We start from the raw sequence: 16,408 nt of genomic DNA on the forward strand, positions 1-16,408 counted from the left end.
ATGAGATAAAGACACAAAGGTCATCTGAATTAAAGCATTCTGTTATTTTGAAGAAGGTAGAGATATTGATTAGTTTATACCTTGTTAAATCACGTATTAAGAGTAGTATTGGCCGGGTAGGGTTGCTCATGCCTGTCATCCCAGCGCTTTGGGAATCCGAAGCGGGCAGATCACGAGGTCATGAGTTCGATACCAGCCTGGCCATCGTGGTGAAACCCGATCTCTATTAAAAATACAAAAATTAGCTGGGTGTGGTGGTGCATACCTGTAATCCCAGCTACTCAGGAGGCGGAGGCAGGAGAATTGCTTGAACCGGGACCTGGGGAGCAGAGGTTCCCGTGAGCTGAGATTGCACCACTGCACTCCAACCTGGGCTACGGAGCAAGACTCTGTTGCAGAAAAAAACAAAATAGTGTTAAGGGTAACTATTAAAGTAATAAAAATAACACAAACTTGTCAAAACCAGTAGAATAAAACTAATTTTTTTCAATACAATTCTGAAAAGGAGAAAAGTAAAGAAATAGCATAATGTTCACAAAAATGCAAGTATATCATTGTCAAAATAAAGTAAATGAACTAAAACCACTGGTTATCAGATCATATCTTAGATTGGATACAATTGCAAATCCCAACTATATACTGTTTACAGGAGGCAAAGGAAAAAAAAAAAAAAAAAAGAAACAGAGTAAGAAAAAAAAAAACAAAGGAAAAAAAAAAAAAAAAACCCTTAGTATTGGAAAGGCTAAAAGTAAAGGGATGGTAAAAGTTATAACCAGGACCAGGCCAATCAAAAACATAACTACTATCTTAATTGCTATGTTAATAGTGGACCAAACATATTTTAATAGGCAAAGAATATTATTAGGGATAAATTGCATCACTACATAAAATGAGAAAGAATTCACAAGCAAGAGGTAGCAAGTATGAACACATATATTTAATAAACAAAGAAACTTGACAAAATTACGTGGATAAATTGACAAATCCACAATTACTATGGGAGATTTTAACATAGCCCTTTTAGTAATTAATACATCAACAATTTAGTATGGATAGAGAAAACTAACCCCACAATCATAAAATTTTATTTATAATGGTTGACTCAATCACTTCTGCTTTACTGACTGGTGACCCAGAGAGTAGAGAAAAAATTTATTCACTTCAGTTGCAATGCACATTGCGGTTTTGCTCCTTATGCATTTTCTCATCAACTAAAGAATTAACCATATTAACACAAATATCATTAGTAAAAGTTTCTATCTTCTGATAGATTTGATTCTGCATTTAGACTTTTTCAATATCATGAACAGTGTTACACTGAATATTTTTGTCTTTGTACGTGTTGGTTCGTCTTTTTTCAATTTATTTTATTACATTTGCATGAGTGTGATTAATAGGTCAAAATGTTTGAACTATGGCTTTTGAAATATATTGACAAATTTCTAAAGCAATTTTTAGTGGCCCTGGTAAGGTATATGACCAACATAAGTAAGTGAGCTTCTAAATATATGATTAACTTATGAATGAAAGGGTTCTTTAAATGGTGCTTATACTTGGTTAGTAGTGTTTTACTAATTCATATATATGGTACATCAGTCTTTTCATTTTTAAGAAATAGGCTTTGTATTGCAAAATAAGTTGCCAATAATTAGTTTTACTTGTATTTTATTTGTAATATTTCTTATTACATACATTGTTATCGAAGCTAGAATTTGGGGGCTTTGTTATACAATTCTAATATTTTATATGTTTAACATTTTTCTAACGAGAAAGCTCTGAGAAATTGAATTGTTGAATAAAAGGTAAAACTGTTTAAGAGATTTCTTTAACTTAGAAAATGTTAAATTTTTATATGTTGAAATATTTTGCTGCATTTGATTTCTTGAGACAAAGAAGAAAAGGATTATTTAGTCATGCTGTATATATACCCAAGAAGCAGTACAAACTAATGGGTAAGATCACAAACTTAGAACCAAACTGCCTGCATTTAAATTCCAGCTGTACTCTGTACCAGCTCCAGGACCTTAAACAAATTGCTTTACTTTTCTTAGCTTCAGTTTTTTCTGTAAAAACGGGCATATAAGGTTGTTGGGAATACTTTATGAGTCATGTGCATAAAGCACTTAGAATATGGGGCATAGTCAGCATTCAGTAAGGCTTAGCTGTTATCATGGCAAAATATACTTGATAGATACCAGATGTGTGCCATATAGACGGTCAATAGAAATTATAGTCAACCTCTACTTCTTTTTGGCTCCATCATATTTTTCTTATTTTTAATTTTGGGGCATTTTAGGATCAGAGTGATTGTTGTTTTCATTTTGTTCCTTTGTTTCTAGATAGGTGGAAACAACGTGTTCAACATATGTAGTCTTTGAAGGATAGAGAGAGGATGGGCACAGAAGATATCAAAGAGGAATTTCTTTGATTTTGGTCTGAATCCTCATTCTGTTATTTTCTTCTTTCTTATTTTCCAGATTAAATAACTTATGGATAAAGAAAATTTGTATGGTAAAATTGAATATTGTAACTATGCAATGGATTCCTCAGTGGAAAACACGTATGTAAACAAAATGTGGGTTCAATGTGAGAATGAAAATTGTTTGAAATGGAGATTGTTATCAAATGAGGATGCAGCCAAAGTTGATCATAATGAACCTTGGTACTGCTTCATGAACGCTGATTCAAGATATAATAACTGCTCAATTTCTGAAGAAGACTTCCCTGAAGAGTCTCAACTTCATCAGAGTGGATTTAAGATTGTCTATTCACAGCTCCCTCTTGGAAGCCTGGTTTTGGTAAAATTACAGAATTGGCCAAGGTAAGGTTTGTGCTGTTTTATTACTTTTGAGGTGTAGTCTTGATAGGTTTATGGATATTAAAAATCTTTTCAAAGAGTCAACATTTTTCTTTTGTCTACTTGTTTCTTAATTTCATATCATTGTTCTTTTCCATACTTCTTTTGGGTTTTGTTTCAAGCTTTTTAAATTGGCAAGTTAGGTAACTGAATCCAAATCTTATTTTCTTCCCAATATAGGCAATTAAAGCTATAAATTTCTCTCTAAGTAGTGCTGTAGCTTCATTATACAAATTTTGATGTTTTATTATTTTGAAATATTTACTGATTTTCTTTGTGATTTCTTTTTGAAATGGGTTATTTAGAAGTGTGTCTTTACTGAATATTGGGGTATTTTAATGCATCTTATTGAGTTCTCCTTTAAATCTGTTGTACTCAGTTCCACTGAATCATATTGTATGGTCCACTATACCTTCTTGTCACGTATGTTATGAATGTTTCATGACCGTTTGAAAAGAATGTATTCTATAATTGTTGCCTAGCTACCTAAAATTTTTTTTCTTTAGATTTATGTAGATTTATTATATTTCAATATTTCTCATCCTGGGTTGGTTTTCCCAAGTAGGCAGTGTGCACTTCCAGTATATAACTTCAAGTGTTATTTTTATCTAAGGTTTATTATAACCTGTTTGTTCTGTTGCATTGCTTTGATTTTCTTACTTTAGGATTTTGATATTACTTATGATATTACTTATCCACCATAAGTAATCTTCTTTGTCTATCTTTTGTGTTACTTTTTCTTAAACTGTTTTTAATCTTTCAGTTTTTCAAATTTATTTTTTTTCTTTTTTGTTTTTCTGAAAGGTATTATCAATGGCTTTTGTGTTTCTTCTAGTTTAGTCTTTTTGTTAAAATTACAAAATAAATTTCATTAGTTATGTTTCTTCTCTTTTCAAATCATGTTTTATTTCTTTTACTTTTTATTTTAGGTTCAAGGATACATGTGCAGGTTTGTTATGTGGGTAAACTTGTTTCATGGGGGTTTGTTGTGCAGATTATTTCATCACCTACGTATTAATCCTAGTACCCCTTAGTTATTTTTCCTGATCCTCTCCCCTCCTCCCACCTTCCACCCTCTGGTAGTCCCTAATGTCTCTTATTCCCTTCTACATGTCTATGTGTTTCTGTTATCATTTCTTTTTTTTTTTTTTAGTTATTCTAATTATAATTTACGTTGATTTTTTTCATTACTTGTATTACTTTCTTAATTTCTTTTATTTCAACTTGAAATTTCAGGTACAATTTTGATCTTTGTAAGGCCATGCATCTCTGATAAGCTTTCACTTTTTGGTAGGGGTGTTATTTATTTTAACCATAATAACTTTATATTCGATTCAACTAGAATCTTTTCTTCTTGAGTACTTTTCTATGAAACGAGTTCTTATTTGTTCAAAAGGCAAGTGGGAGTGCTTTTTTTAAGTCCATTTTCTCTCTGTTGTTCAGATTGAATTATTCCTATTATTCTCTTTTTAAGGTCACTGATTCTTTTCTCTGTATTCACCCTGTATTGGAAGTATCCATTGAGCTTTTAAAAATATTGTATTTTCAGTTCTAAAATGTTCATTTGATTCTTTATATTTCCTATTTATTTACTAGACTTTATATTCTTTTTATTTTGGATCTTATTTAAACCTGTTTAGCATGCTGCTTTTACTACTACATGAGCAGGATATGTAGGAGCACTTCTTTGTTACTCCCACATGGGAGTAACAGTCGAGGTTCCCCACTCAGCCTCTACTGACTTACAAGGGAGGGGAGGATGCCTCAGTTCCACTAGGCAGAGGTGAGAGTTCAAGCTCCCCTCACACAACCCTAGCTAGTAGGGGTAGGGTGACCTTTTTATTGTTGCCAGGTGAACTTCACTGATACCATATGCGTATCTTATTAACACTGGAAGGTGGTAAAAATCTTGGCTTCCTACTAAGCCTTTTCTGCCACCACCTGAACAGGAAGGGTGCTTCATTATTGCTGGGTGATTTGCAGTCCAGGCTCCCCACTGGCCTTTGGTTTGGGGTGTAAATGTAGAGGCCATATATTTTCCACGGTGTTTGTCTGTGATAGAGCAGTTATTCTGTATAAGTTTTCTGTCTTGTTGGGCTTCTCCTCTCCTGGTCCTTTGGCTAAAAAGAGTAGGCTTTATTGGAGCTTTCTTTGGTATGTCTGGTTATATTCACTGGTGTTTCTGGGTTGCTGACTACTTCAGCACCCAGTTGAGGAATACAAAGCGTAAGAAACGCACTGCTATGTCATTCCTCAAGTCACAGGATCCTTAGCTAATATGTCATTTTTTCTTCAACTTTGAGAATTTTGTTTGTTTGTTTCATATATAATATCCAGATTTTTCCATAGAGGGAGAAATACAAAGAAATGAATCTACTTGATCTTGTTGAACCATATGTTAGAGGATAGTTTTTTTGTTTTGTTTAGCTTTTTTCCCCTAATTCAGAGTTCCAGAGTCCTTATTTTATCGTTTTCTCAAAGTATCAAAAATATGGCCTGTCTTTTGAAATTTCCTAGGTTTTTCTCTCCCCCATGTTTATTTTTAAATTTTTAAAACTTTAAATTTTTATTTAATTAGTCTACTTTAGCTTTTAGAGGGGTTTTAGGTTTGCAGAAAAATCGAGTGGAAAGTATGGAGAGTTTCCATATGTCCCCCTTTCCCTCTGACACACACAGCTGCCCCACCATCAACATCCCACACTGATATGGTACATTTGTTATAATATATGAAACAGAGTTCACTCATCATTATTAATAAAGTCTATACATTAGGATTCATTTTTGAGTTATATATTCTGTGGGTTTTGGCAATGTATAATGACATGTGTCCATCATTATAGTATATACAGAATAGTTCTACTGGCCTAAAAATTGTCTGTTCTTCTCCTATTTATCCTTTCATCCCTCCAAATTCTTGATGACCATTTATCTTTTTACTATCCTCATAGTATTATCTTTTCTAGAATGCCATATAGTTGGGATTATATAGTATTTAGCCTTTTCAGACTGTCTTCTTTTATTTACTAATATGCATTTACATTTCCTCTATGTCCTTTTATGGCTTGATTACTCATGTATTTTTGCTACTGAATAATATTCCATTGCCTATATGGAGGACAATTTATCCATTTGCCTACTGAAGGATATCTTGGTTGCTTCCAAGTTTTGGCAATTATGAATAAAGCTTCTATACACATCCATGTGCAGGCTTTTATATGGATCTGTTTCCAGTTCCTTTGGGTAAATATCAAGGAGTGCATTTGCTGGAAAGTATGCTATGATTATGTGTGTGTATTTGTTTTTAAGAAAATGCTAAACTGTCTCCCAAAGTGGCTGTATTATTTTGCATTCCCAACAATGTGGCTTCACCCCTTGCCGGTATTTGGTATTATTAGTGTTCTGGATTTTGGTCATTCTAATAGATGTATAGTGGTATTTCATGGTTTTAATTTGTATTTTCCTAAGGACATATCCTTTTGAATGTCTTTTTATGTGCTTATTTGCCGTCTTGTGTCTCTTCTTTGGTAGGGTGTGTGTTCAGATTTTTTGCCCATTTTTAAATCTGGTTGTTAATTGGTTTGTTGTAAAGTCTGAAGAGTTATTTGTATATTTTTGGTATCACTGTCTTATCAGATATGTATTTTGGAAATATTTTCTCCCACTCTGTGGCTTGTCATCTTATTCTTTCAATAGTGACTTTTGCAGAGTAGATATGTTTTATTTTAATGAACTCCACTTTATCACTTTTTTTCATGATTGGTGCTTTTGATGTTATATCCCCACTTTTATTTGTATCCTTTTTTTCCTTTCTTTCTTATTGATCTTGTCCTCTTCAGTTTAGATTTTACTCCCAGTAGTTTCTCATCCTGTGAGCTTTTGTCCTGGAATGGATCTCTGTTGGTTGGTTCATAGGGCCCACACTTTTCCAGCACTTTCAGATTTTGTTGCAATCCACCTCACAATTTCGGCTGCTATTCTTAGTTCAATTTGCTGCACTTTCTATTAAATGCTTGTTGCAAGTTTGAAGTTCTCATTCCTCTTCCTCCCACCCTGCTTCCTCTCAAACAGATGTTATTATTGTGTGGGTCATATAATTTTTAGTAGTTTGTGCCCGTTCCTATTTTGGCATTCATGTGGGTAGCTTACCACTTAGTGTTATCATAGATGGTATGTGCCAGGTTTGCTTTGCTCTTATAGTTGCCCTACCTCTATTTATGGGGAAATTTCAGAATATTCTTAAACTATACCACCATTGCTGCTATCTTTCAAGAATCCTTTACTATTTTACATTGCACTTTTCAACATAACATTCTTAAAGCTGTATATTCTGGCTCACTATCTTGTTTTCATTCATGTTCAATTATTCTACATGAATAAAATAGGATGTTGGCTTTCATAGAGAATATGGTGGACTTATCCCAACAATACACACACACGCACACCTACACACACACACACACACACACACACACACACACACACACACACGTGACATCTCAATCAATACCTAGATTCATGTTCTTGCTCTATCACTTATACTTATGGTCTGAATTATGTTCCCTCAAAGTTCACATGTTGAAGTCCAACCCCCAGTACCTTGGAATGTGACCATATTTGCAGATATGATTCTTAAAGAGGTAATTAAATGAAAATCAGACCAAAGTAAGATGGGCCCTAATCCGTTATGACTGGCCTCCTTATAAGAAGAGGAGATTAGAACACAGACATGCACAGAAGAAAGACCATTTGAAGACATAGCAAGAAGATGGACATCTATAAGCCAAGAAGAGGGGTCTCAAAAGAAGCCAAATATGTCAATGTATTGCTCTTAGATGGTAGTCTCCCAAAACTATATATAAAAAAAATGTGCTTACTAACTTTGCACATATGGGAAATCTCTTGGATATATGTGTCCTTTGTTGCTGAGGGCTTTTCTGAAGATCAAATGTGATAATGTTTAAAAATTATATTGTTAATTGGCTTTCATATAATAATTAGGATGGACATCAAGAGGAAATAGTTATGTAAGAAAAATATTTTAAAAGACATAAATATGAACACTCATTTTATGAGAACTTATGAAGGTATTTGTAATCCCATATAATTTTCCTTATCTCTAATTAACAGTTTGGAAGCAGAATGTTTATACTCTCTAGTGAAAATTCTGAAGTTTTAATTCTAACTCAAAAATTTATTTGCTTTTTGTCACTATGCCTGAAATACTGTGTTAGAATAAAACCTTTTTCTGCAGTGTTGTGCTAGTTGAGGCTTAGGACTTAAAATTAAAAACGAAACATGTTTTACACCAGTCCCAGAATTATCTCTACCTGTGATTAGGGATATCAAAATGCCCGAAAAGTACAGCTGTATCTACCTTCTTATTTATTGGAGAGTAGAATTCATCTGGCTAAGTAGTCACATATATTCCTCTTTATAAACTAAGTTGAGCACATACTTAAAATACAAATTAAGAAGCTTAAATCTACTTATATTGCTTAATCAGTAGCACAAATATAGAGAAAGATAATAACAGGATAAATTGCAATAGCAAAATGTAAAGATAGAATTAACCTACTAGAAACAAATACTAGTTCTTAATTAAGCAATGTCATAGATGTTGAAGTTCCAAGTGGAAAGATCAGCTGCTGGCTTCAGAGATACCTAGCAGTGTAGCATTAACTGTGTCAACTCTCTTTAGCCCACGGCCTTATACGTAGCTTCTAAGGGTCAGAAACTCAATCTTGTCAACATATCAGAATTATTCTTTCTCAAAAAAGTTGACTCTCTATAATAAAGCTAACTAGAGACTGATACAGAAACCAGAACTGCTTAATCTCTATATAATAAAAACAAATAATTTTCAAGGGAATAGCACTTTCTTTTTCTATGTGCAAGCTCCAGGAAGAATCAAATTATAATGGTTATATCTACTTCTATATTCTGGCACAGCGTATATTTATGTACTTATAAAAACATAAATGTGGCCTTTTGCCTTTGGGTTATGCCCGTATATGTTTGGAGATGGAAACATCTGCATGTACCAGAAACAGAAAACTCTCCACAGTGTTTAAGCAGCCTTGTTTTTTAAAAATTGATCATATACTATTGTATTCAGCTAGAAAGAGTCTGGACTCTTTAGAGAAAAAAAAATGGTGCATATCTCACTTAATTCTGAAAGATACATTGTCAAGCAGAAACTAGGCTCTGTTTACCAGAGCTACTCCAGGAATATTTATACAGATATTTGACAAAGCTCTGTCATAAATATAAAAATTAATTTATAGAAAATATATTTGCATTCTATTGAATTGTAGTCCAAACAGGTAATAAAATGTGGCTTTAACAAAGCAATTAAGTGATAATTTTTAGAGACAGTATATAAATTGATAAATTGAGATTTCTACTAGATCATTTTAGTATTATAAAGTATTGATTACTTTTCATTTGCATTATTTTGCATATGAATTAATATAATGTGTGTGTCTGGATAGAAAACTTCCCTTTTTCATCAGACCCCACAGTTAGGTACAGTCCAGAGATTTCTCGGCAATATGGCGTTTAGTTAGTCATGATTCTGATTCATCCATTTTGTTTCCAACAGTCTAGGGAAAAGCTCCAAGTAAAATTTGCCCTGCACTTATACATCCAAACCACTATTTAAACATAAAGTCATGTATTTCCAATTGGCTATGTGGAAACTGAAGCCATGATTAAACTTCAGCTTCTATAGGGGCAATAATTATCTTATTAAAGATCATTTCTACTGGATAACAAATATATAAGACATGAATTTCTTCCTGATACATTTGCATCCCTTGAGCTTACTTGTCCTGCCAAAATCTGCCCTTTTCTCTAGTGGATTTCAATGACTGGTATCTATTTGATTTTATTGCATTTGTGCCTTTTACTTCTCGCCACCCACAGATTCTAAAATTGATCATATACTTTTCTTGTAATTCTGATACCTTTCCATTGGGTTGCCCACTCTTACTTCTCCATTTCCATTGTTAAGTCTCCTGATAATGCTTCAGAATTTCTCATCTGAGTAAAAAGGGAAAAAATAGAGTAATGGAAGTGCACAATTCATTATCATGGTTGACAGTGTCTGAACTCAGAATGAGGTCAGTGTAAGGACAAAAATTAGACATCAGCTTTTTTCAAACACCTCAAGTCATAAAAGATGATGAATGTAGGAGTTGAGGAGAAGTAATTGTGTTTTCTGCATCTGTTGTCTCTGCTCAGCTTTTCCTTTAGTTTAGTGCATTCATTCTTAACTGTGACAAACAGAGTCAGACAATTCCCCTCTGCCTCATGAAGAAATACTGAAGTGTCCCATTTATTTGGACATGTGACAATACCTTTCACAATTGGTCCTTAAATCAGCATGTAAGATTTTCTATAATTTAACATGTTTAAATATGAACAGAGCTTTCTCTATCATTAGCATCTAATTCTTTTTGAGAGTCATCTCGATTTTTATTTATATTTATAAAGTAGTAATTTAAAATGAATACTCTTGGGCCCAATAAATAGATGATTATCAAAGACTATCAAAGTAGCTGCTCATCTTATACATGATAACTGTAAAATATTCCCATGTTTATGACTAATTTTGAGAAATCATGAGACTATTTTATGCTGAATGGAGTAGGTGCTACTTTTAATTTGATATTGCTTGACAATAATCCTTTCAGAAATTTCAAATTACTAATTATTAAATATAAACTCCTTACATTTTATGGTTTTAACAGTGTAATGTAACAGTTACAGATTGATTGCTTTTAAAATAGATGTTAATTATGATGAAAGACCCATTATTCCTAAGTTTCTGTTAAGTTGGGGTCTCCATTGCTGCTTCTTAGTGGTGTCTTCTTTCTAGTGGGTTCCTCCAGAAATGTAAATTTCCAATGTAACTTTAAAAGGTAAGCTCCACTCAAATTTTCTTTTAAGGACAGCCTAATAATAGTCATCAAACAATGAGATACTGTGGTGTGAACCTGATAATAACCAGATAGTCTTCTTTATTGAGGTACTGAGGTTACAAATGACTCTCTGTTACCACTTACAGGTTTTTTTTTGTTTTTTTTAAATGTACTAGGCATCTTTGGGTTTCAGACAGTTGGAAACAATGTGTAATCCTCTAGACTTTGCTCTTCCAAAACCTGTGACTGCCAGGTAGTCCTCTGTCTGTGCTTTCCCTAGTTTAGAGCCTCAAGAGCCATAGGACTCTGCTGAGCCTCCAGAGAGTCCCTGAACATCTACCCCATTCTCACATTCCACCATCTCTGTTGACTGTTCACCCATATCACCACCTCCTGGCAGTAGAGTTGGGACTTGTCAACTTCCTAGAATCAGAATTTTTATGTTACTAATACCAAGCATGAAATATTTGTATTAGTTTACATTGTGTTGTCAATTATGATCTGTAATGATATGGTTTGGCTCTGTAACCCACCCGAATTTCATCTTGAATTGTAATCCGAACTGTAACACCAACATGTTGGCGGCAGGATCTTGTGGGAGGTGATTAGAACATGGGAGTAGTTGCCCCATGCTGGTCTCATGATACTTAGTGAGATCTCATGAGATCCAGTATTAATAAGGGACATCCCCCAGCTTCACTCAGTGCCATTCTCACTTCTCACTCCCGCTGCCATATGAAGAAGGATGTGTTTGCTTCCCTTTCTGTCATGATTTTCAGTTTCCTGAGGCCTCAACCATGTGGAACTGTGAGTCAATTTAACCTTTATACTTTATAAATTGCCCAGTCTCAGGTATTTCTTCATTGCAGCATGAGAGCAGACTAATACAAAAAATTGGTCCCACACAGAGTGGGGTGTTGCTATTAAAGATATCTCAAAAAATGTGGAAGCAACTTTGGAACTGGGTAACAGGCAAAGGTTGGAACAGTTTGCAGGGCTTGATAGAAGACAGGAAGATGTGGGAAAGTTTGGAACTTCCTAGAGACCATTATATGGCTTTCACCAAAATGACGACAGTGATATGGACAATAAAGTCCAGGCCAAGGTGGTCTCAGATGGAAATTCCTTGTTGGGAACTGGAATAAAGGTAACTCTTACTATGTTTTAACAAAGAGACTGGCAGCATTTTACCCTTGCCCTAAATACCTGTGAAACTTTGAACTTGATAGAGATGATGCAGGGTATCTGGCAGAATAAAATTTTAAGCAGCAAAGTGTTAAAGATGTAACTTGTGTGCTCTAAAAAGCATTCAGTTTTATATATTCACAAAGATATGGTTTGTAATTGGAATTTATGTTTAAAAGAGAAGTAGAGCATAAAAGTTTGGAAAATTAGCAGCCTTGTGATGTGATAGAAAAGAAAAACTCATTTTCTGGGAAGAAATTTAAGCCAGCTGCAGAAATTTGGATAAGTAACAAGAAGCCAAATGTTAATCACCAAGACAATGGGGAAAATGTCTCCAGGACATGTAAGAGCTTTACATGGCAGCCCCACCCATCATAGGCCCACAGGCCTAGGAGGAAATAATGGTTTCATGGGCCAGGCCCAGGGTCTTGCTGCTTTTGTGCTGTCTTGGGACATGGTGCCTGTGTCCCAGCCATGGTTAAAAGGGGCCAATTACAGCTCAGACCATTACTTCAAAGGGTAAAAGCCCCAAGCCTTGGCACCTTACACATGGTGTTGCGCCTGTTGGTGAACAGAAATCCAGAATTGAAGTTTCAGAACCTCCACCTAGATTACAGAGGATATGGAAATGCCTGGATGTCCAGGCAGAAGTTTGCTGCAAAGGTAAAGCCCTCATGGAGAATGTCTGCTAGGAGAGTGCAGAAGGAAAAAGTGGGGTTGGAGCTGCCACACAGAGTCCCCACTGAGCCACTGCCTAGTAGAGCTGTGAGAAGAGGTCCACCTTCTTCCAGACCCCAGAATGGTAGAGCCACTGACAGCTTGCACCTGGAAAAGCCACAGACATTTAATGCCAGCCTGTTAACACAGCTGTGAGGGGAACCCTGCACAACCACAGGAGTGGAGCTGCCCACAGCTGTGGGAGCCCACTTCTTGCATCAGCATGACCTGGGTGTGAGACATGGAGTCAAAGGAGATTATTTTAGAGCTTTATGATTTGGACTGGATTTTTGACTTGCATGAGACCTATAGCCCCTTCATTTTGGTCAATTTCTTCCATTTGGAATGGCTGTATTTACCCAATGCCTGTACCCACATTGTATCTAAGTAATAAATAACTTGCTTTTGATTTCATAGGTCCATAGACAAAAAGGGCTTACCTTGGTTTAGATGAGAGTTTGAACTTGGAATTTTGGGTTAATGCTAGAATGAGTAAGACTTTGGAGGACTAAGAGCTGCTGGCAAGATGGCTGAATAGGATCTGGTCTGCAACTCCCAGTGAACTTAACACAGAAGATGGGTGATTTCTGCATTTCCAACTGAGGTACGCAGTTCATCGCATTGAGACTGGTTGGACAATGGGTGCAGCCCACGAAAGGTGAGCCAAAGCAGGGTGGGGCTTCACCTCACTGAGGAAATGCAAGGGGTCAGGGGATTTTCCTCCTTTGCCAAGGAAAGCCATGAGACACTGTACTAGGAAGAATGGTGCATTCCTGTCCAGATACTGCACTTTTTCCCACAGTCCTCAGAACTGGCAGACCAGGAGATTCCCTCCAGTGCCTACAACACCAGGACCCTGGGTTTCAAGCACAAAACTGGGTGGCCATTTGGGCAGACACCAAGCTAGTGGCAAGATTTATATATATGTATATATATATACCACAATGTCAGTTGGAACACCAGCAAGACAGAACCCTTCACACTCCTGGAATGGGGCTGAAGCCAGGAAGCCAGGTGGTCAAGATCAATGGGTCCCACTCCATGGAGCACAGCAAGCTCAGATCTACTGGCTTGAAATTATTACTACTGCCGGGCGCGGTGGCTCAAGCCTGTAATCCCAGCACTGTGGGAGGCCGAGGCAGGTGGATCACGAGGTCAAAAGATCGAGACCATCCTGGTCAACATGGTGAAACCCCGTTGAAACTAAAAATACAAAAAATTAGCTGGGCATGGTGGCGTGTGCCTGTAATCCCAGCGATTCAGGAGGCTGGGGCAGGAGAATAGCCTGAATCCGGGAGGCGGAGCTTGCAGTGAGCCGAGATTGTGCCATTGTACTCCAGCCTGGGTAACAAGAGCGAAACTCCATCTCAAAAAAAAAAAAAAAAAAAAGAAAGAAAGAAATTATCACTACTAGCACAGCAGTCTGAGGTTGAGCTGGGATGATAGAGCTTGGTTGGGGGAGGGGCATCCGCCATTGCTGAGGCTTGAGTAGGTGGTTTTCTCCTCACAGTGTAAACAGAGCTGCTGGGAAGCTTGAGATGGTGGCTTACACCTGTAATCCCAGCACTTTGGGAGGCTGAGGCAGACAGATCACAAAGTCAGGAGATCAAGACCATCCTGACCAACATGGTGAAACCCTATCTCTACTAAAGTTTGAAAAATTAGTCGGGCATGGTGCCATGCACCTGTAGGTCCAGCTACTTGGGAGGCTGAGGCATGGGAATCACTTGAGCCAAGGAGGCAGAGATTGAAGTGAGCCAAGATTTGCCACTGCACTCCAGCATCGTGACAGAGTGAGATTACGTCTCAAACAAACAAACAAAACCCACTAGGAAGTTCAAACTGGGCAGAACCCATGGCAGCTCAGCCATGCTTCTGTGGCCAGACTGTCTGTTCAGACTCCTCCTCTCTGGGCAGGAGATCTCTGAAAAAAATATAGCAGCCCCAGTCAGGGACTTATAGATAAAACCCCCATCTCCCTGGGACACAGCACCTGTGGGGTTGGGTAGCAGTGGGCACAGTTTCAGCAGACTTAACATCCCTGCCTGACAGCTTTAAAGGGAGCAGTGGATCTCCCAGCACAGTGTTTGAGCTCTGATAAGGGACAGACTGCCTCCTCAGTTGGGTCCCTGACCCCTGTGTATCCTGAGTGGGAGACGCCTTCCAGTACGGGCTAACAGACACCTCATACAGGAGAGTCCTGGCTGGCATCTGGCGGGTGCCCCTCTGGGACGAAGCTTCCAGAGGAAGGAAAAAACAGCAATCTTTACTGTTCTGCAGCCTCTGCTGATGATACCTAAGCAAACAGGATCTGGATTGGACCTTCAGCAAACTCTAGCAAACCTGCAGCAAAGGGTCTGACTATCAGAAAGAAAACTAACAAACAGAAAGGAATAATATCCACATCAACAAAAAGGATGTCCACTTAGAGACCCGATCCGAAGGTCACCAACATCAAAGACCAAAGGTAGATAAATCCATGAAGATGGGGAGAAACTTGCACAAAACGACTGAAATTTTCAAAAACCAGAACTCCCCTTCTCCTCCAAAGGATCACAACTTTGTGCCAGCAAGGGAACAAATCTTGATGGAGAATGAGTTTGATGAATTGACAGAAGTAGGCTTCAGAAGCTGGGTAATAAGAAACTCTTCTGAACTAAAGAAGTATGCTCTAATCCAATGCAAAAACCAAGAACCTTGAAAGGAGGTTAGAAGAATTACTAACTAGAATAGCCAGTTTAGAGAAGAACACAAATGACCTGATGGAGCTGAAAAACACAGCACAAGAACTTCATGTAGCATACACAAGTATTAATAGCCAAATTGACCAAGTGAAAAAGAGGATATCAAAGATTGAAGATCAACTCAAAGAATGTGAGAAGACAAGATTAGAGAAAAAAGAGTGAAAAGAAACAAACAGAGCCTCAAAGAAATATGGGACTATGTAAAAAGACCAAATCTACATTTGATTGATGTACCTGAAAATGAAGGGCGGTGAATGGAACCAAGTTGGAAAACACTCTTCAGGATATTATCCAGGACAATGTCCCCAACCTAGCAAGGCAGGCCAACATTCAAATTCAGGAAATACAGAGAACACCACAAAGATACTCCTCGAGAAGAGCAACCACAAGACACACAATTGTCAGATTCACTAAGGTTGAAATGAAAGAAAAAATATTAAGGGCAGCCAGAGAGAAAGATCAAGTTACCCACAAAGGAAAGCCCATCAGATTAACAGCAGATCTCCTGGCAGAAACCCTTCAACCCAGAATTTTATATCCAGCCAAACTATGCTTAATAAGCAAAGGAGAAATAAAATACTTTACAGCCAAGAAAATGCTGAGAGACTTTGTCACCACCAGGCCTGCCTTACAAGAGCTAATTAAGGAAGCACTAAACATGGAAAGGAACAACCGGTATCAGCCACTGCAAAAACATGTCAAATTGTAAAGACCATTGGCACTAGGAAGAAACTGCATCAACTAATGGGCAAAATAACCAGCTAGCATCATAATGACAGGATCTAATTCAAACATAACAATATTAACCTTAAAATGTAAATTGGCAAAATGCCCCAATTAAAAGACACAGACTGGTAAATTGGATAAAGAGTCAAGACCAATCGGTGTGCTGTATTCAGGAGACCCATCTCAGTTGCAAAGACACACATAGGTTCAAAACAAAGGAATGGAGGAAAATATACCAAGCAAATGGAAAACAAACA

General features: G+C 36.9%; 1 protein-coding gene across 1 annotated transcript in view; it reads left to right on the forward strand.

The window, feature by feature from the left end:
* The window catches only part of ZCWPW2 (zinc finger CW-type and PWWP domain containing 2), a 155,777-nt gene that overhangs the window by 35,879 nt on the left and 103,490 nt on the right, over positions 1-16,408 (forward strand). Inside the window, exon 3 of the mRNA XM_017498256.2 lies at positions 2,478-2,821. Within this exon, the coding sequence (XP_017353745.1) occupies positions 2,490-2,821 (332 nt within the window). The 5' untranslated portion in view covers positions 2,478-2,489. The remainder of the gene's footprint in view (positions 1-2,477; positions 2,822-16,408) is intronic.

This window comes from Cebus imitator, unplaced genomic scaffold (assembly GCF_001604975.1).
Source record: "Cebus imitator isolate Cc_AM_T3 unplaced genomic scaffold, Cebus_imitator-1.0 Scaffold239, whole genome shotgun sequence".
In the NCBI taxonomy this organism is placed as follows: domain Eukaryota; kingdom Metazoa; phylum Chordata; class Mammalia; order Primates; family Cebidae; genus Cebus; species Cebus imitator.